Source organism: Sinohyriopsis cumingii, chromosome 12 (assembly GCF_028554795.1).
Source record: "Sinohyriopsis cumingii isolate HCF-2022 chromosome 12, ASM2855479v2, whole genome shotgun sequence".
Lineage (NCBI taxonomy): Eukaryota > Metazoa > Mollusca > Bivalvia > Unionida > Unionidae > Sinohyriopsis > Sinohyriopsis cumingii.
Window position 1 is genome coordinate 58,924,520 of NC_142972.1, and position 22,326 is coordinate 58,946,845.

The 22,326-nt window shown below is 35.7% G+C and overlaps 1 protein-coding gene across 3 annotated transcripts in view; it reads right to left on the reverse strand.

The window, feature by feature from the left end:
• Nucleotides 1-777: 777 nt before the first annotated feature.
• The window catches only part of LOC149786547 (mitogen-activated protein kinase kinase kinase 15-like), a 29,419-nt gene continuing 7,870 nt past the window's right edge, over nucleotides 778-22,326 (reverse strand). The window contains exons 3-9 of one of the 3 annotated variants that reach the window (XM_089977048.1): nucleotides 21,790-21,855; nucleotides 19,108-19,156; nucleotides 14,811-14,879; nucleotides 11,238-11,299; nucleotides 5,922-7,753; nucleotides 2,954-3,031; nucleotides 781-1,410 (exon numbers count right to left, since the gene is read on the reverse strand). In XM_089977048.1, the coding sequence (XP_089833174.1) occupies nucleotides 14,839-14,879; nucleotides 19,108-19,156; nucleotides 21,790-21,855 (156 nt within the window). In that variant the 3' untranslated portion in view covers nucleotides 781-1,410; nucleotides 2,954-3,031; nucleotides 5,922-7,753; nucleotides 11,238-11,299; nucleotides 14,811-14,838. Of the gene's footprint in view, nucleotides 1,411-2,953; nucleotides 3,032-5,921; nucleotides 11,300-14,810; nucleotides 14,880-19,107; nucleotides 19,157-21,789; nucleotides 21,856-22,326 lie in introns of all 3 variants that reach the window. The other 2 variants (XR_016424978.1, XM_089977049.1) reach the window with 2 other exon arrangements.

A 22,326-nucleotide genomic window follows, 5' to 3' on the forward strand; every position in this document is an offset into this window, starting at 1 on the left:
ATAATTTGGTTGTTCTAACAAGTACTTTGACCAAACAAATATCTGTACTTCTTAATTTCATTTTTTATTCTTATTTACTCAATTATTTTTGAGAAAAGAAACGAAAATTGCATTCTAATTTTAAACTGTCTGTAATTTAATTAGGCTAGGTATCCTGCCTGTTCTACATTAAAATTTGAGATACTGCTGTATGGGAGGGGAACCAGAATGCTGTTTATTTTTGTCCATCCAGCATGTACATCAGACTCGTAATTAACACCATGTTTCGTGTTTAAAATCACTCAATTGTATCTACATTAACTTTCCAAGCTATACTAATTAGATATACTTCATAACTATAGATATTATTGTCATCATCACTATCAGTAGATAGTAGCTGTGGAACAACATCATGAAGATAAACCCCGCTGGGAAACGGCCATTTTGTTTTTCTAGACAGCCTGTATTTTAAACATGCACTTGTAAAACTTCCTTGACAAAAGCATTATAGTATGACATAATACTTGTTACATGGCCCAATGTGCCTACTATATTTAGCTGAAGAATCCAAAGGTGTAAACAGTTGCCTACCTGAAGAAAGACTGATATTGCAAAAAGCACTATAATATCTCTACTGGTATGACCTATCTGAAGTACTTTAATGGTGAAAGGTTAAATAAAAATTGTTTACGGCACAGAGTACATTTTCATTTGCATGACTTCACACTAAATCGTGGGAGTTCTTGTGCAACATTAGTTGGGAAATTCATACAAGCTTTGGGCAATTGATGCAATTATGTGCCCTGGAAGCATCTATATATACACTTTGTAATGAATCTAAAGGTAAAAAGAGAGCTACTGGATAATAAATTGTTTCAAAAGTTAATAAATATCAATGGATGGGTAGTGTGGGCTTTAAAAGATTTACCGGAAATTCATTTTGCAGTTAAATTAACTTTAATCTTTTCAAAAATTTTACAACATATTTTCAAATAATGAAGATACCAAAATATGTTTGGCAAAGTTAACAAAACACCCAGTCTCAAAATCAAAATCTCTATCACCACATCGGTCAAAAGTAGCATTGTGAGTAAGTGTAACCCAAAGTAAAAAGAAATAATGGCCGTAATTGATATTGTAGAAACAACTTTGTGTTCAGATTATTACAAGGTAAATGATTCTTTAACCATCTTTTGACCCTTGGTAGCAACTGTCTGATGCATAATAAAAAAACATAATGTTAAATTCTACTGCTGGATCAATATGCAGACAATAAAGAGTGGTTATGCATTACTTCCTACTATGGTTGGTGACCATTATGAATTAAGATTCAGCTCTGTGTTTCTGTCTGGGTGTGGTATTTACCCATCTGCTGTGATGTCTGGTGGTTTCTCTGACAGGTCATCTCTAACCAAAAAGAGGTGTTCTGTACTGAAAATACAAAAATAACTGAAATTAGCCACCAGAACAACTTCATACAAATCAAAGTTACCCTTACAGTTTCATGGACGGTTACTTTAAAGATCAGATTATACCTTGCATCAATTGTTTTTCTCCGTGCTATAGCAGATTTATAGAGAGGCATTGAATACATATTTTGCACAATCAAACGGACTAAAAATGTGGAGAGAAACTGTTCAATGTGTTGAAATCACTATAAACACAGTATTTAGGCATATACTGCTCTTGCCATAAGAAGTCTGCACTTCATCTTGGGAATGATGTTCACAGATTACACTGAAGTATATTTCTTTAATGAAATGAATAAAACTATTAATATTGAAGAATCTGCTTGAATAGCTTTGTTTCATTCAAGATACTTATTATTTTAACCAATTTTGGCATTCTGGTTTCCAACTGAAATGTAGGCCAACAAAATTTGAAAACAGGTCATTAAGATTGTGTGAGAATTTGAATTTATTAGGAAAAAGATAGAGTAAGTAAAGTCTGACTAAAACATTATGACTTTAATTTGTAGAAACGTGTTGATCTGGGCTGCCAAGTGTGTGAGATATTCCTGAAAATTTGACTTCTTCTGATGTTAGTCAAGATTGGAACACATTACAATGTTGTTATTTTGGCAGTAAGACCTTAAACCACTAAACATAAATATATATTATACTGTTAGGACTAACTTAAGGTCATTTTTCATCACATATATATATCTGGTGGAGGAAGAACCAGGACAAAACATAACAACCCATGGGAACCTAGTGGCAAGCTCTCTCAAACAGGCCAAGCCGGAGACTAAATTGTCCTGTAATATGATAATACATAAATGACTTGAAGAGCAAATTGTAAGCAACAATATGAGAGCCTGACCTGTACATCACATTATGCTGATTATGAACAACTAAAGTATTCTCACACCATTCCCTTTGTTTTTACCACACTACCAATTTTAAAAACAGAAGGAATCAAGGATGTAAAAAAACAAAAGATTTTGTCATTTTATTTATTGGTTTATAAGTTCTAACCTGACTGCCACCAGGGAGTCCCAAACACTGTTAACTTGTTGACATTTCGAATGAAAAGGGAGTTTCTTTAGCAACATGGTCACCATATTTGCTTGGGCCAGTCTTTTTTTCAAGCACAGATGTGATGTAGTTTACGCCTTTGAAAATCTCACTAATTCCATACATTTTGGATTAACATCTCTTTGAACACATGTAAACAAGTATTCCTTCTATCTATTTGTTCAAACTGCTTTAGAAATATTAAAACTAGGCAGTTTTTACTTTTAATAAATAGCCTATTCTAGAAATCAGAAATGGACAGAGAGTGGCAAGTTCTGTTGTTTATATCTGGAGCCTATGTTTGCACTGAAATGCCAATAATTTGACGCTGTTATTGAAATTATAAATTATAAATCAATGAATGAGATGTCTAGAGTAAAAGTCATACAGGTCATGTAGGCATTCAACACTGATTATTTCAGTAATGCGTGTCATTTTTAGAATTTGATTTTACATACCTGTAAACGGCAATTATTCACTTTCTTTGGATTATCATTCATCAATATCCCTTTGGAAGATCATTGTCTACATATGCCCTGAAAAATACATACGACAAAATCAATGTTGAAGTACGTTGACATTTTGGGATGAAATCAACCTAAATGAGTCATCCAGTACAATCCAGACTGAATGTTGTGCGCTGTGATGTCACAGTGAAAGCTGTGCACATTTATAAACAAATGTTTACTACCCTATATTGTGACAATTAGACTTGACATGCTTTTTTATTGACAGTTTAGTACATAGCCAACATACATTGTAAAAATCCATAGCAATCAATAATTTTTGTCTGCAAGTTTCTTGTTGACAGTTGAGGTGCAGAATATTCAATAATTACGATTGAATTTTGGTTAAGCAAAATTGATATTGTATTTTTAAACAACAATTTATATATAATTTAAGAAGAAGAGCAAATGCGCATACATGACCTATGACTTTTACACTCAGCTTTATGCATAATGTTTTTCATTTTTAAAATCAGTAGGGGTTACAAACAAATGGGAGGGTATGCGAATACTATAACATGAATCTACCTATACTGATGCATTTAAAGTCTCCTGCATAACAGTTTGAAAAACACTGCCTCTCAAGGCCAATTACTAGGTTTACAAAAATACAAAGCATCTTGCCCACCATGACTTTTGTACAATTTGTGCTCTTCAATACTAAAGATTCAGCATCCCACGGCATTTTGACGAATGACGAATCGGAGAGAATCTTACAAATATTTTACTAAATACTGGTATGCTATTGTTTCCAATGATTTCGCCTATGAGGATCTCTAAAATATGACTGGTTCATTAGAAATCAAGGCTACCGGGCCAGTCTTTAACCACCATATTGAATTGTGCAAAGCATTTGCCACTATCACTGTATCTCATCTTCATAATAGTTAACTTCTAGTCATGTCAGAAAGGAAAGCAGAAGATTCAGAAATTTCTCCAGCAAATAAAAGAAAACATAACTGGAAGGACATGTTTAGATTTGTGAAACCATCTAATAAAGGTGAAAATGTTGCGTTTTGCAAATAATGTAATTTGTGAATTTGCTATTGAGCATGGAGATGCCCATGACATAAAATGGCATGAAAAACCTAAACAGCATCAGCTTGCTGCTTCATCATCAAAAACTCAACCTGAACTTACCATGTTTATAAATACCAATGAGGACATAGATGTAATTCGATCAAAATTCTGTTTGCTAAATTTGTTTTAGAAATGAACCTTCGTCTTTCAATTACTAGTGTTGCAGGTGATTTATTTTGTACACTTTTTCCAGACAGTAACATTATAAATGATTACTTGTTTTCTGGAATGAAAACAGTTCTGTAAAAAACTGCACAGAATTCAGATCATCAATTAGAGATGGTACATTGGAATCGATAATGATTGATATAAAAGCATAGTGTGGAAAAGGCTTCTATAAACAGCCTGAGTCTGAGTGCGTGTTGTACTCTGTACCTTCTGAATGGGCACCCAAATGGAGTAGGGTGCCTGTTCATCAGGTGCAGGAGTGCAATACATGCATCTTTCACATGAAATAATTAAATTAATGTCCTCCTTTACTTGATGCTTGTAGATATTGTAAATAATTATATATGCATTAAAGTTTTAAAAATCAGTATTGGTTTCTGAAAATCAGCATTGTTGTCATAAGCGGTCAGTATTTTTGTACACAGGGGTTGGCAGCTATGATATGGAAACTTACAAATTACCCTAACTGATAAAATGGGTGAGAACTAGGTTGATCATATTCTACCCAGGTCCATTTCCACTCGTATCTGTTGCTATCGGACTGTACTGTTCATGTCCAGCCAAATTACCATACGCTCATGTTAAGACTAGTAAAACATGTACTTTCTATGAATGACTGATCCAAGAGAAAACTTATGATGATGACAATGTCATGTGCCTCACGTTTAGAAAAGTGACTGACCACGACCTCTAAGCTTTAGACTCAAAAGTCTATAGGTTTCTTTGTTACATTTACCATCTTGCAGAGCCATCCACAAAGTTTGGCTAAGGAACTTGATCTGGATCAGATGTTACTGTGCAAGATCCATTAATCTTTGAGTCACAATGACAAAGATCTCTGACATTTTGATCCCACCCCAACCCAATTAATAGGTAAAGAACTAAAGTTATTAAGCAAAGAAAATTTTTCTTTTTTCAGTCAAGGACTGTAACCTTTGACTATTTCACTTCAAATCAATAGGCTTCTTTCTTACCCATCCTCAAACTGGCAATGGTATACAGTCAAGAACTGAAATGCTGAAAGCATATTTATTACCCAGTGACCTGGACCATTGATCCTCAAATTAATTGGCTTCTATCTAACTACAGCTACTGTGTGTGTGTGTGTGTGTACCGCTCCAGTGGCCTAGTGGTTAGAGCGTCCGCCTTGGATGCGGGAGGTCGTGGGTTTGATCCCCGGCCGAGTCATACCAGAAACTTAAAAAATGGTACTAACAGCTGCCTCACTTGGCATTCAGCATTAAGAGGTTAGTGTTAGGACTGGTCGGCCTGGTGTCAGGATAATGTGACTGGGTGGGACATCATGCTACATGTCTGCGGCATGATGCCCCAGTGCTAGACATCACTATAAACTGCCACATTGCAGACATCGTAGCGATATGACTGAAAAATTGTTAAAGCTACGTTAAAAATCAAAATCACATCACATCACAAAAATCACAGCTACTGTGCCAAAACAATTTTCTTCTTTCACAATGACCTTGATCTTTCACCTAGTGACATTAAATCATTAAATATCTGCCCTGCCCCAAGTGCAAACCATCTACAAAGTCTGATCAAGGTCTGTGAATCAGAACTAATGCTACTGTGTAATGATCATTTTTTTCTTCTCTCACTCAGTGACCATAACGTGTAACCTTTTGACTTTCAAATCAACAAGTTTCTTCCTCACCTTATGTGCTAGGGATCCACAAAGTTTGGTCCATGTCTGTGATGTAGAATTAAAGTTATTGTGAGGAATCTATTTTTCTTGTTTTTTGTCAGTCAGTTTCCTTGATCTTTGACAGGCTTCATCATGACCTCAAATGCATGTTATTTACAAACTGTGGTAACAGTCGATAGTGCAGAAATGAAACAGAAAATAGCCAGATGGATGGATATAATAATGTGACATGTTCCATCTTGCATCAGGCACATAAAAGAGAAAAAATGCATAATTTTATCAATTCATGCTTAGTTTATTACAATTTTTTTTTAAAAAGGTGCCAAGCATACAAGTGGAGCCAAATTATGTGAAGCTGGCTTGGATTTGAGAGAAGAGTCAGTTTTGTTTCTAAGAGCTCAAAGTGAGAAATTTGTCATGTTGATATTATAGCCATAGCAGATTTGCAAGATGGCTAACACTGAGGTCATGTTAAAATTCAAATCATCTACATTTATGGTCGACTAAATATCTCCAGTACGAAATCACGAAGAGGAATCTGCCTGACTATGGCATGGCTTTGACAAGGAATCCATGTAGATTTTTAAGAAAAAAATTATAAACCCGGTTGTGCATGAGCAGGACATATAATTTTATTACTGCCAGAAAACTGGAATCTGCACTGTAATTTGTACATTTCATTTCATTTACAAACGCTACAACTTCAGATTTTGTCCCAGTATTTATTTCACACAAAAAAATGTACATGGTCAAATCCTACTTTATCAGCGTTTTATAGACAACTGTGGAATTATTTAATTTGATCATCCTTGAGTATTCATTACCATAGATCAGTTGCTGTCTCAGTTCTAGTCTACTAAATGAGAGAAAGGAATCAGTGTAAGGCACTTCATCCAAATATGATACTAAAGCATGAAAGTCTACTTTGTCAAATTTGTTTGCTTTAACAGCACCTAAAATATATACACTTTCAGTTAGCTTCTGTCCTCTTTATGGGAAATATTGGGATTTTCAATATAATCACATACTGATTCTCCAACTGATCCATAAGATATACATTTTTGTTAGATTTTTGGTAATTTTTGAACAAAAGAAATTCCAGTTATTATTTGTGAATCAATATTTTTTTTTGCATGTATTGTTTTAAGAACAAATCCATTTTTATCTACAAAAGGAAAGCAGCTATGAGTATACAAGGGACCCAGATTTCTTACACTGTCAGCTAAGTGAACAAGTTGATGGATATTTAAAGTCATATAACATTCATTATACAAAAAAGAAAAATTATCACAAAACCTGAAAAATTGTCTGCCTTATTAACTTCATTATTACTTGAACCAAATTTAAGAAGATAATGTTAAAATCGTGCAGGTTCTAAAATATTTTGTAACACAGGTGCGCCATAGTCTCAACAACAATTTTTGGACACCCAGTAAAACACCATGCATATTGTCAATTGCAATACCATTAATTATGTGAAACGTGGGAAAAAGAAGAAGTCATGAAGGTCCTTTCACACCATTTATGTTCATTTCTTTGTCCTCATTTTTTCATGGCAACTATCTCCTTTGAATCCCTTATAACATCTTCACTGTTTCATGTAGGTGATTTAGGATCTTCATGAATGTAAGAACAAACATCGCTGTGGCCTTTTCCTACCTTTTCAGTCTTGCCTTCTTGAGTACACTTCCAGCATCCAAATGCACCATTATACTACACTGAGTTACAAAGTAAGCTGCGTGCTGGTAAATCTGTAGTTCCTCCACAAGAAAGCCTTTGCATATGAATGTACCTCTCTCAGGTGGTGAGACCTCTACTCATTCATTAGAAGTAGACATGCTCTGTTGGAAAGATTTTAAGAAAGTACACATCGATGGTTTATCTTTGCCAAACCATAATCCTGCTAAAATCATGTTTTCATACATCATTCTAAGTTTGTGTGGCAATTCATTGATAACCATGTATACTGGCCATATTGAAGTATTGCTGCTTTTAAAGACAGGTGCTCCATCAGTGTTGAAAACAAACGAAATATTTTTGTGATGACTCAATGGACCATTGTTAACAAACAACGTTTGATAAAAATTCCATCATAAATATCTTCATAAACGTCTTTGTGAAAATCCATCCTGTAACTTATAAAATCCACTTTGAGCAAATTTACTTTCAGTCTGGTCAATTACATGTATCTCTATAAAATATGGCAATTTTCAGTAAACACCTTCTTACATAATGTATATGTGCATGATATTTTTTCACAGAATTTTCAACAATACCTAAACAGGTCAGGCAACAAAAATGCTTTTTTAAGTGATTCCTCAAGTTTTTGAAGTAGTTTTTGAATGCATAACAACTAAGACTCAAATAATGATTAGCAGGCAATATCAGTGAAATTATATTCAAAAGTTGTTGTTTTCCATCTCCTGTTATGCTATGTTTAGATGTAAATAAAGCTAAAACATGAATGATCCTGTTGTCCCTGAAGATTCTTCATAAAGGGTTTTGAATCTATATCATTATCATTACTGCTGTCTAAACTTGCAAACTGAGGTTCCTCTTCAAAAAACTTCTTCCAACTCATAGTCTGATTCTAAGTGAATCAATGTAAGTTCTATTATTTCTGGATAACCAATTTCTGAGTCATTTGTAAAAGATATGAAACCATCTTCAACAAACATTTATCAGAAAATGTGAGTGAGCTTATAGATACATTTTGTATACTTTCCATTTCTATATCACATTTGAAACATTTAGTAATTGTCTCAGAATTGTCAAAATTCACTGTATCATTTGTAGCCTGCAAAATAGAAAGATTTTTCTTAATAAAACTTAACGAAAAATGGAGTAAGAAAATGTATTAGGCCAACATGGATTGCAATTGAGGAAAAAAGAAGACATTAATTAAGATCAATCTTAAAAATGTTTCTTTCATAGTTAAAACATTCCAGAATGGGGGTGGGAGGTGGGATGTTTAAGTTTTTAGAATATTAAGTAGCCTTGGTTTTTATTTGCCCATGTTTTGAAACTGTCAACTGAAAACTACACACCTTTATTAAGTTAACTGTTTCTGTTAAAACCCGACTTTGCAATGACCATCCATTTATTATGAGTAATGATTTACAAGATGGTCACTGTAACAACCATAGTGAAGTCTGCCAGAACTAAGTTTCATGCTTTTCCCCAAATTAATATAGCAAAAAACATGTAATCTGAATTTGAAATGTTTAAAAATATTCTTCTCTTCATCTCTTAATTGAGAATTGATTTAAGATTTCATACATATATTTCACAGAACATATTTAAGAAATTGTCTTTTTGTGCATTTTGTATTCCGCATGGAAGCCTACAATGTCAAGGACAGTAACCACTGTGAGAATAAACATTTCATCTTTGTAATTAAAATATGAGTTATGTTTCTTTACAAAGCTATGCCCAAGGTAAAAGGAACAAAATACAGAAAAGTATTTCTTATCAGAAATAATGTCTATTCTTAGTAACTGAGTACATAGCATGCCATAGACTCCAGATAATACCTCCAGGTCAAAACAATGATTATGACTGATGGATGCTAGACACATGACCATCACATAAACTCTTAGTGGTTAGAGCACCTGCCTCGGATGCGGGAGGTCATGGGTTTGATCCCCAGCTGAGTTACACCAAACACGTACAAAAATGGTACTAACAGTTGCCTCACTTGGTGCTCAGCATTAAAAGGTTAGTGTTAGGACTGGTCTGCCTGGTGTCAGGATAATACAAATAGAAATTAACCACTCCTTTGGTCTAAGTGGTGTTAGCATCAGCCCAGTGCTAACATCACTATAAACTGCCACAGTGCAGACATCGTAGCGATATGACTGACAACCAAGCAAAGACAGGTCCTGAAATCTGCTATTGGATGGTATCAAGCAACAAGGTAGATTATGAAGTCTGCTCATGGATGATATCAGGCATATAAAAAAGTAGATCCTCAAGTCTGTTCATGTATTATATCAAGCATACAAGAAAGTAGATCCTGAAGTCTGCTCATGGATGATATAAGGCAAACAAGACATATCCATATAAATCACAAAGAAGAAACATTTCAAATGAATAAAAGCAATGACAATGAGACTTTGGTGATGATTTGCTCAAACAAGTGGATTTTTATACACTTTTTCTTTAAAAAAGGATGTAATATGAGACAAATGGACAATATCATTTATAATAATGAAACAGACAAGTGTAAACATATGGCCCAAGATATTGAAAGAATAACTGAAAATATATGGCACTCAAGCAAGAAAATTGGATCACAGTGACCTCGTTTGTGTATGAATTACTTGGCCCGATGTGCTTCAAATTATCAGCCAGGAGGGACACAAGTATGTACCCTTCCAGGTATCTGACAGAAAGATAGGAAAAATCTAGCCAAGTGAATGAATTTGGTAAGAGTGAGATACAGAAAATTCCTGAATTTTAGTTTCCCCTCATAACATCAATATAGTCTGATCAGCTTAAGTAGCATACAGAAACTTCAGATTAACATTAGGATAAGTTTGATATTCATCCCAAAAATGGGGTCCAGGAATTTCAATGTTGGACCAAAATAAAATCACAAAAGATTTTTAGTTGTGAAACTGATGACCTAAAAAGTAATAGATCTGAAAATGGAAGAAAAAAGAAAGAAAACTTGAAAGATTGCTATACTGGCAGGAAAATCTTATTTTTGCCTGTTATACTTGCAAGGTTTTTGTCCAAAACTAAATACAGCTTTTTTTTTAACAAAAAGTTTTAAAAATCTGTGACTAAATTGCTTGAAAATCTAATCCAGTTATCAACATATTAATACAAATAAGAATACAAAATTGAATTCTTCAATGTCAAAGATCTCTAAGGCTTGATCAAAGTGGGTATGGGAGAATGTTTGCCTCTAGCATCCCACAGATCAACGGATCATGTTTCTCTAGGCTTATCCACTGTCGTATAAACAGACCACCATGTCTAGCCTATCATGTGCTGAAAATAGTGTTGAAATCACAACAATAACGTTATGATCTACCCTATTTGTTTGACATCATACACAAGCAGACTTCAGGATCTACACTGTTTATATGATATCATACGAGGCAAATTTTGGATCTACCTGATTTGCTTGATATCATACACTAAAGCAAATGTTTAGACCTGATCTGCTGGTACTGTTGTGTGAGAGCATATCGTGGTGCACACTCATCATCTCATCATAGCTAGATGTACTTTACATGTATGTCTTTCAAATTTCTAAACAAAAGAAAGAAATCAAGAAAAAGTTTGAAATGTGATGAAAAAAAGTATTCCATAAACCTGATGTGCTTCTAAGGTACTCGATATCTGTCACCCTCTGCTTCTTCTTTGGGGCCGGAGTTCTGAGAGAAAACATAATCAGCAATACAGTTCTTCAGACTGGATGCTGTTGTACATTACAGGTGTAATAATTCATCAATAATCATTTTGGCCACTGTACAATACACGAAACATTTGTCCAGTAGAGAAATCCTAAAATTACAGCAAACCGTTAACAATATATTTTCTGATGTCTTTAATCCATACTGTCTCCATTCCATGTTCATTCTGCTAACACTATCCATCAAATGCTGAGAACTTGTCTGCACTGAACATGAAGGCACAGAAATAAAAAATTTGATTGGCTAATGAAGGGATGAAATTTCTCCCCAAATGCAAATAGCTGATACTATCTTTGCAGGTTGAATCCTGGAGACTATTAGAAAGATTTTTGAGGATGACATGGAACTTAAATGCTCATTCATAATCATAAAAAATAGCTATATAAACAAAAAGGAATAAAACAAGCCCCAAACAGCCAACAAAGTAATAACATGTATCACTGTTTTTCAAGCCCACCACTGAATGGGATCGACCAATAGACCATTAACCTGGGACCCACTGCCTATGTACAACCAAGAAAGTTCATTATTTTATATTTTAGAAATAAATAATAAGCACTAAAGGGTGAAACTGAAAACTTCAAATATGCATAAATCAGTGTCCATTTTTCCCAGGTTTGTTCTTTTCATTACACATTGTAGTAAGAGGCATACATGCCGTATATACCCTCTTAAGTCAAGTCAAGCTACAAATTACAAAGCTCCAGATCTGCCATATGAAGATCAGGGTCTGTGTTGCTTTTTTCTTACTGATTACTCCTATAAAAGTGCACAGATCCAGATCTGCTGACACATTATGCAAAGGCAGATCTGGGTCAGTGCAGTTTGCAGCTGGTCTTGTCTCATAAGCAAGTACATACAGCATTAAGCTGTATTCAGTTCCAGGAGCTATGAGGTAAAGGATTAAAGTAATTTGGAATACGTAAACAAAACCATTTCTGTTAAAAGAAATGATAAATTCCTGAAATAATGTTCTTATTTTTCATTCCATTTGTAAACACTACTTTTACAAGTTTACTGACACTGAATTGTTCTGCTGTTGAAATACAGGACAGCTTACTGGACAATGAAATACTGAAGAGCCTGGACACACAATTTTAAACAAAATTTAGTCCCTAATATTCAATACTTTTAACAGTTCAGAGTGTATACCAGGCTAAATACTATTAAATAATTAAAAAATTCTTTCACTAAATTTGCTTGACAGAAGTTGATTCATCTATAAACAATATTTTCATGACACAGCCTGACTTTAATGTGTGTGTTTAATTTGGATTTTTAATGTAGCTTTAACAATTTTTTCAGTCACATCGCTACGACGTCTTCAATGTGACAGTTTATAGTGATGTCTAGCATTGGCGCATCATGTCACAGTCATGTAGCATGATGTCCCACCCAGTCACATTATCCTGACACCAGGCCGCCCAATCTTAACACAAACCTCTTAATGCTGAGCGCCAATTGAGGCAGCTGTAAGTAACATTTTTGTAAGTCTTTGGTATGACTCGGCCGGGGATCGAACCCATGACTTCCCGCATCCAAGGGACTTTAATAAGTAGTACAGGAAGATAGTGATATGTATTGTATTGTGTAATGCAATAGATTTTGTACCATATCATTACACTCTTACTGCAGATAAAAAGGAATCATATTTAAGTTACAATACAAAATAATCAATCATCATGATGATTATTTTAAAATAATTTTTTAAAATCCTGAGAATAAGTTGTTGTTGTTGTAGGATTTAACACCATTTTTCAGCACAAGATAGGTTATACATGTTGGCCAGTATAACTAGTGGAGGAAGAACCCTGGAAAACCCCAGAAAGAACCACCGACCCATGAGAAGCTACTGGCAAGCTTTCTCATGTAACGTTAGCCTGAGACTCAAACCCATGCAGACAGAGGTGAGATGGCAGTGATCCAGAACGGTGAATGCTTTAGACCACTTAACCACTCAGGGACACCCCCCACCCCCGGGAATAAGTATAAATATCACGAAAAGTTTGGATTATGTGAGTGAAATTTTTATGTAGCTTTGAGAATTTTTCAGTCATACTGCTATGATGTATGCGGTGTTGCAGTTTATAGTGATGTCTAGCACTGGGGCATCATGCCGCAGACATGTAGCATGGTGTCCCACCCAGTTACATTATCCTGACACCAGGCCTACCAGTCCTAACACTAACATCTTAATGCTGAATGCCATTTTAATAAGTCTTTGATATGACTTGCCCGGGATTTGAACCATCTGACCTCCTGTATCCAAGGCTGATGCTCTAACCACTTAGGCTAATGCAGTGGTTCATTTCTATTTGTAAATAATTTGAACTTGAGAAGAAAGCTTTTGGATGATTATTCTCCAACTTTTTTTAGTCATCAAAGATTAAGATGACATGATGTCACTCCTTTTGGGATAATTCAGGATTGATGTGGAAACCTCTCATCATGAGCTCAGATTCAGAAAATTGTTGGATGTCAATGTAATTCTGTAAGGAGAGTGATTTTTTCAATTTTGGATCTCAATTGAATTTTGTAATCAAGTGATTTTAAAATTTTTGGTGTCTATGTAATTCTGTAATCCTAATGATTTTTACATTTTGGACGTCCATGTTGTTCTATTATCCTAGTGATTTTGTAATTATGGATGTCTGTGTAATTATGTAATACTAGTGATATTTACATTTTGGACTGTTACATTTGGGATTTTCATTTAATTCGGTAATCCTAGTGATTTTTACATTTTGGATGTCCATGTAATTATGTAATCTTATTTTTTTTTCAATTTTAGAAATGTAGTGATTTTTAAATATTGGATATCAGTTGAATTTTGTAATCTAGTGATTTTTAAACCCTGGATGTCGATGTTGAATTCTGTAATCCTTGTTATTTTTAAAATCTGGATATCAATTTTACTCTAATCATAGCAATTTTTCCTGATTGCAAAGCTCCACATAAGCAGTGTATTTTACATAAACAAACTAAAAACAGAATACACAAAAAATTCTTAGCAAGGTCAAATTATTCAATATGATTTAATATTAAACATATTCAACACAAACTTGTCAGTTAATTGTTCCTCTGATAAGCACTTCCATGTTGGTGCAATATTCAATCAATTTAATTATGCTATAAGGACAAGTTTTAGATGTTCCATTCATGTTTAAATTATAGTATTTGATTACTGAGAACAGTAACTCAGAGCCAAAAAATCAAATACATCCTGATAGTTTTAGTCGATAAACCATCTGAGGCAATCATAGGTATGTTTCATGTCGATATGATTAGGATTCTGTATGGTACCATTAAATTTGTAATTTGCAGAAAATGCAGTTAGTTTAAAAACCCAATCCATTACTTTATATTAAATTTAAAAGGTCCCCCAAGTTCATGATAAACAGGTGGTACATTATTTGGGAATTGGCTGTAAAAGCAACAGAAAACAACACAGTAGGAAGGGCACTTCTCTTACTCTTTGATAAAAGGATGCTCCAGTAATTCTACAGCTGTTGCTCTCTTATCAACATCTGGGTCAAAACATCTGGAACCAAACAAAAAATGAAATCAAAAACTGTACAACAACTTTCTCTGACAGGCCAGGTATGTTCCAGAATTAAATGTAAGGGCAGTGGGTCAAGAAACACTGTACCCAAGACAACACAAACAATCAAATTTTAATTTGACTAACAAAAGTGATTTACTTAGGGTGGTCTAGATTACACCAAACACCCAAATTTACTTGAATTTCATCCTATCAACAATGAACGCCCATACCATTAATTCTATAACTGCCTTGAGTACAAGTTTACTTGAAACTCAAATTGTACTAGGGTAGCTGTTTTAGCCACTCATATTATCCAATCTTTAAAGTCAACCAATCAAAGAATGGTCATAAAGCCAGTGATGACTACAAGATCCAACAGGTCTCTATCCCACACAAACATGTTGCCATGATGCCGGAATTTGTTCAATATCATAGAGCGGTAGCCTTTGATAACAATTGGGGTCCAACTGTTTATCTTCCAAGAACAGAGCCAGAGAATGTTGGCTAGCTGAGGGATAGAGGCATGCAGATAAAAGCGATATAGATGGTTACTCACAAGATTCTCTTCACAAATGAAGGTTTGAAATGTCTGACTCGCAAGGTTGTATTGGCAATGGTCGGGTATGTAGAAGATGAGGACAGTCAATTCAGGTTGACCAGAATCTTCCTGGGTGTATTGTCATTGGGAAAATTAGATCGACAATATAGGGCTTGTACCATTCTGACCCTGTAATTGTAGCACCATAGGAGGGGTGGCACAGGCCCACAACCCCTCCCAGATGGCTGACAGTGCATCTCACAGCTCAAGCTGCTGTGTCATGAACTGAGGGGGATGAAGGTGGGTAGCTGTTGAAGCCATTGATGCAGCCAGAAGGTGTCTGAATTGCATGTTGATATGGAGACTGTTACACCCACATAAAAAAAATGCCAAATCAGAGCACCAGACAAGTGGTCTGGTACCTCCCTGTTTGAGGATATAGGTCACCACCACAGTGTTGGTGGATTGAAAGAGGACCGTTTCACCCCCAGAATAGATCTTCACAGAAAGTCAAGGTACTGATGACAGCCTTCCTTTCTGAGATGCTGATGAGTAGAGGCCATTCCCCAGGTGTTGCTAATGGTTGTGAAGGTCAGAAACATTTTAGTACTCCTAAATGTGCACAGGGGGAGGTACTTTACGTTATTTCCGCCTGGAGTTCTTCAGTGTGATTCCAATGGTCAGCCAGCCTGGATTGCCCCACTGACATAGGAATTATCTAATTCAGGTGTGATCATGGCTGCTTGATTAAAAGAATGTAAAATGGGGCGCTAATGTGCTGGCAATGCCCGCATAAACCAGATGGTTGACTAAATTTCAATGCCGTATAATAGCCGGGGATTTGCAAGAACACTCCCAATGAAATACAAGTCGTGATGGAAATGGAATCGACGAGTTTGAAGATTATGGGAGCGAAAAAACAAGGGAATATGCCAGATTCCAGTTGGTTAAGAAGTCCCTGCCCAAATGGACAAAACTCTGGGGTGTACAGAGGCCTGAACTTCCCAGTTCAGGAAAAGGCCTGGATGATCTAGCAGAGGAGGGAGATCGTTCTGCCTTGGAGTTGGATAGAACTTACCATGTGTTTCTTTAAGATGCTGCCCAGGTGCTCTTCTGTCAATGTAGATGACAACACCCGGAAGAGGGAGCTGGCAGATTCCTTAGTTGAGTGAATGCCCAAGGGTTGATGAGGGCTGAAGCGAAGAACAGCGAGTTGATAACGGTGTGGCAGTAAACGTGGAAACTAGCAACAGACGGGGTGGATAGGCACATGGAAGTATACATGTCAGATCAAGACTAACGGCACACTTGCCCTCTCTGATGGGGAGGCAGAATGACATCGCCTTCCCCGACTTGAACATGGTGAGGAGACTCCAGTCAATGATGGACCTCCATCTGCTGTTTGCATGCCAAAAACAAGTCCTGAGTAACTCATTGGGGAATGTGTCCTTAGCACAAGCCCCCACACATTTCTAAGCGACCGTATCCTCTGTTGTTGAAAGGCATCCATCTAACAATCTGACGATGTATTGTGTATAGGGGTGGGGGGATTGTTGATGAACAAAACCCGAAGCCCCTCCAAATGACCTGGATCAGCATGCCCCTCTATGAGAACAGGGAGGTCGAGTGAGCTCAAATCGGTTTCACACAGCCACTGTGCTAGTGTCTGATAAGGGTTGATGTGGGTGCACATGTGACTATCGATGACTCATCACCCTTACTGTGCACCAGGTTATGATCTGTTTCAGCTTCACGCTCAGCATAAGACAAACGGGTGGCCTTGACGACTCCACTCTGTCATATCTGTGCAAGAAACAAGCTCTCCCTTGAGTATAAGCCATGAATGCTCTAATATCCGGAATCACCAGCAAAGACAGCACTGCTGGCGTTGTCCGCACTACCAGCCTTTTCAGCAATGCCTGCACTGTTGATGTCTTTTCCTGCACTGTCGGCATCGCCTCACTGCTGACCTTTCCATCACTGCCAGTACCTCTGGCCTTTCCTGTACTGTCAGCATCGCTGAACTGCCAGCGTATCCAGCACTTCTGGCCCTTCCAGCACCGTCACTACATAAATGTCGGTCCACCACTCACCTGTGCTGGCCACTTTAAAGCCATAGCCAAACTGGTAGATTTCTCATTGAAATCACCGGTGAAATAATATGTCGCAGACTGCCCAACTAGATGGATGGATCTATCCCTAAGATCCCCATAAAAATTGTTTTGCTGGCCCATTACAGCCAAAAGGTCTCCATGCTTGGACGGCTGCACTGCTGGTAATGTCGGGTAAATGCCGGTATCGGGATGGACTGATGGTGTCAGTGCAGCAGTATTATTATTATTATTGGGTCCAGCTGACCAATCATAGATCCCATGCACCCTGACCTACTGGCCTGAAAGGCCATGCTGACAAATGTGGAGGCTTACCCTATCTGGGTTGCCTAAAAATGGTGAATATTCCCTTAATGTTTTGTTCAGATTTAAGTAAGTGTGGCATCTAGCAATGGGTGGTCCCATGCTTTATTGTCTCCGTCCCCTGACATAATAGTATGTATTGGCTCCAATGCGATGAACTTTAGCTGGGGTGGGGGATTCCAGCGACTCTGAGGCTGATTTGGGATGGAAACTAAAGATGTCAGAAGTATCCTGCCATGACCTCTACTGTCTCTCTTTCCCCTTCGCCGCTTTCTGAAGTACAGCAGAGCATGTGTTTGCCAACCAAACACTGCATATTTAACTGCTTCCCTTCAATGCCAAACAGGGTGATCTTTATGCATGTGTATGTCATGCATGTAGTAAACATTCCTCCTGAAATGACACAAGATGAGAAAAAACGAAGCATAGATTAGCAAATTAGTATGTGACTAACTAGCTAATGTTATAAATCATCTAACTCAGCAGCCCATACTACATATTATAGATGCTGTATATCAGAAACAATGTATACATAATATAACAAAGCAGGCGTCATGGCGGACTTCCAGGCTTTGACACTGCATATAGACTGATTAAATAAATATTCTGCAGAAAGAACATAAAAGACACAAACTAAAGCAGAATGTAACAAAGGGTTGAAATTATTAGGTCACAAAAACACTACCGTAACGAAGAGACCCATAAACGTGTCATATCAAAAACATATATCCTATATTAAGCTTAAGCTCGAGACAAAGTTTATAGAGAAGTGACAATGTGTATATATTATAAACTGAACCAGAGTCATAGTAGGCTACCATGTTCTGATACAAGAAACACACATAAGCAGAAACTAGAAATATGCTGAAATTACTAGGTCACTGAAACAAAACACTTTCGTAACCATATGTTATAGACACTGCGTATATAACATAAACAAAACAGGAGTCATAGTAGACTTCCATCTCTGATGTGGCCTGTAGAACATTTAACTGATATATGCTAAAACAACACAATACACATAAACAAAAAGAAATGAGTAAAGTGCGAAATTAAGGGTCATTAAAAACACTGTCATAACCAACAGATCGGTGAAGTGTCATAACAGAAACTTATAGCTTTGTTTAAAATTTATGCTGCATTATTGGTTAATAATAATTATATCAAAGAAGCATGAAATACAAATAAATTAAGCACAATTATCAAACATCACTTCAGAATTAAGAGCTCTGTAGCAGACAGAGTAAGCGAATAAAGTCACATGTACGCTAACCTGTAACGACCTTGTGTAAGGTCAACGATAGCATGGTGGGACAGTGGTCCTACAAGACGAAGTCTCGACAAGTGACAAATCTCTCAAAATATTGGCAGAAATTGTAAAATAAATTATACAACCTGCAGTAGATCCATAAATCTGCATTATAAATGCTAAATGAACATTGGATGGTTCCATAGGAACACAAAAAAAGCTGGACTGTTGAAAGCTATTGCACTGTGTGTGTATCAGAACACATTTAAGCTAAAACTGGTGACACCTGGTGGTATCAAAGGTAGGTCATGGGCAAGAGTTACTGTCCTTCGTGTATCTAAACAATAGACAATAAGACAAGTTTTGTCTTTTAGTAGGGTTGGATTCGTGATTTAAAATGCTAATATTCCTAATGTAATGTGATTCAGGAACGTATTCAAAGAAGAAATGTGCATTTAAAAGTTCAGAAATTATAATTGAGACTAATGCTGCAATGGTAAATATTACATTCAACTAAAAGGTCTATAAAGTACACTAAGACCTAAATTACCTCAGTACAGTTTCTAAAACACAATTCCAAACCCTACAGAGTTCAATGTTTTTTTGCTATCTCTCAACTTGATTTAATTTTTGGATTTGTTTTTTTTTTATATTTCACATGACAAAGGCAATCATATTTACTGCTATGAGACGTACTCAGATCAACATATAATAAATTTAATTATTGCTTTTCCAACTTTTCTTCCCCTCAAAAATCTGAATATTTCTTTATATTCTTCTGTACTGACTATCACCGGTTTTTAAAAGGCTTATTTTCCCTTTTGTCTTGTACATGTATCACTTGCTCGATGCCATTTTTTAAAATAAGCAAGAGCTTACTCATGTAGACATTTTGCATAAAAAAAATATGTGTGGTTTAAAGCATCTGCGGTACTTCTGTAAAGTTAGTTTGGTTCCAACACAAACTACAATAAATCTAATATGAAACTCAGATCCAAACCAAAACAAAGACAAGCTGATATCCCAATTTTAGCGTACCAATCATATTTGCAGCTTTTTTCTTTTATTCCACATGTCTGTATTTTAAAGGTCATTTTCATAAGACTTACAGTCAGATCGTAAGATTGGCTGGTTGGACACCTGTTGAATTGTCAGCTATGGAGTGGGGTTGGTTTATAAATTTATACATGTCTGATTACTGTCGGAGAAGAAAATATATATGTGAATTTTCATTCTTAAATTCTTAATATTATCGTAGCTCTTGACAAAGACTCCATTCCCACAAATTAGTGCCCTTACAGTAGGAAGTGCTCTTCTATTCACCCCTTGGTAAGAAATTTCTGGCTGGAACACTGTCAATTACTTAGTTTTTTCATCTGAGAGCTCAACAGCAAATGGAGTCAATAGAACCACAATATCTTACAAAGTGAGTATTCAGCTATGTCTGTATTGTCTTTTACTTAAATCACTGTCCATAAAGTTGCACCACCAGTACATTCTGTCGATTATGTGCATAATCCCATTATTTCATATTTGAACCAAACACATGACCATGTGACCTTTGCTCAATGCCACGTGCAGACATGTGTAGTGCTGGAAAGTAGCTCATGATAAAATCTTCAACTGGTCAATCCAAATTATCCATGACTTTGAGAATGATGGACTTGTGTAATTGTGTGAATTCAGGATTAATTAATGCTATTTAATTTGCACTTGTCCTGTAATTAGTGTAATAAATGCTGTTTAATTAGCCCTTGTGCTTCAATCAATAGTTTTATTAACTTAGTGTTGTTGGGATTAAAAATGCATGGATAAAATGAGATGTGCTTTAAAAAGGATTTAGAATATTAACAGGAAAGTTTGCTAACTGTAATCAGAAGGAAAAATGTTTGCATTTACCAGTGCATTATGTAGATTATTCATTCAAATAGATCATGACACCAAGTAAAATATTAAGACAACTGCAGATAACTAAATAAATGCAATTTTTCTTGTAATCTTAAACTGACTGAAGGATATGTAAATAAGTATTCAATCTAATATGTATGAATCATTTAATTATTCTTTCTTTCTTTTCTAACATTTCTTTCTTTCTTTTTCAATTAATCTTTCTTTCTTTTTGGTAATACAAGTACTTAGATAAATCATGTTCTTTCTCTTTCCTCTCTATCCTTACTGATTCTTTAACTTCACTATTCTTTTCTTTTAAAATGGGCCAAAAGAACAAAACACAAAAAAGATGTTTTGCAGAGGTGGTCACTAGGAATACATCAGTAATACACAATGGCTATCGGATGGAGGATATTTTCTGCATCTGCAGCAACCATAATATCCTCAAAAACTGGTGCAACAAATTTTTGGGGGGAAATAACAGTTTTTGATAAAGTGTATACATTAATTGGATACAAATATTAACTTTTCTTTTGCTGATGGTCAAAGACAGCATGTCCTTTCTCCTTTGTAAGACAGGTTCCAACTGACAGCATGCAAACATTTTGAATCAAGCCAGTAACCAGTCAAACCACAATTAAATGGAGACTTTACAATCCTAACATTTTGTTGTTTGTCAAATAGTATCATCTCAATATTACTTAAGATGCACATTTTACTTTTCAAATATAATCTAATGAACAGAACAGTCTTAAAGAGTTGAAACTGGACCATTTGAAGTGTACTTTGTTAAGCTGATAGTACAATGAAACAAACCTCAGTAAAGGGTAGCTTGCAAGTAGCCATCTCTATTACAGTACAGCAATGGGACCAGATGTCAGCCTGAAAAACAGAAAAAGGCAATAGCATAAGTCGAATGAATCATCCATGAAGTCTTTACATAAAGAAAAAGCTAGCATAAATGACATGCAAATTTATTTGGAAGGTATACAGTCATGTGGCAAAACAATTTTTCTGGTCAGCCGTCCATCTGTGCTTTTCAATGCCAACCCTAGTATTCAGCACTCCCCCCATAAAAATACATAAATAAATAAAAGTAAATAAAAAAATTTGATAACAATTCCCAAAATTTATTTGTGCATCGACCATCCTACCATGATATTAAAATCAGTGCAATAGTAAACACACATTTATTTTGGGCACATGTAATTTCAATAATATTCACTATAAGCTCAAGTTTAAGTAATTACTACTTCTGATAATCATGCCCATCTTTGTAAATATTGGTAATATCTGAGATCACTAAAAATTTACATTATCTATCTTCTGCATTATGAATCATCTTTGTAAATA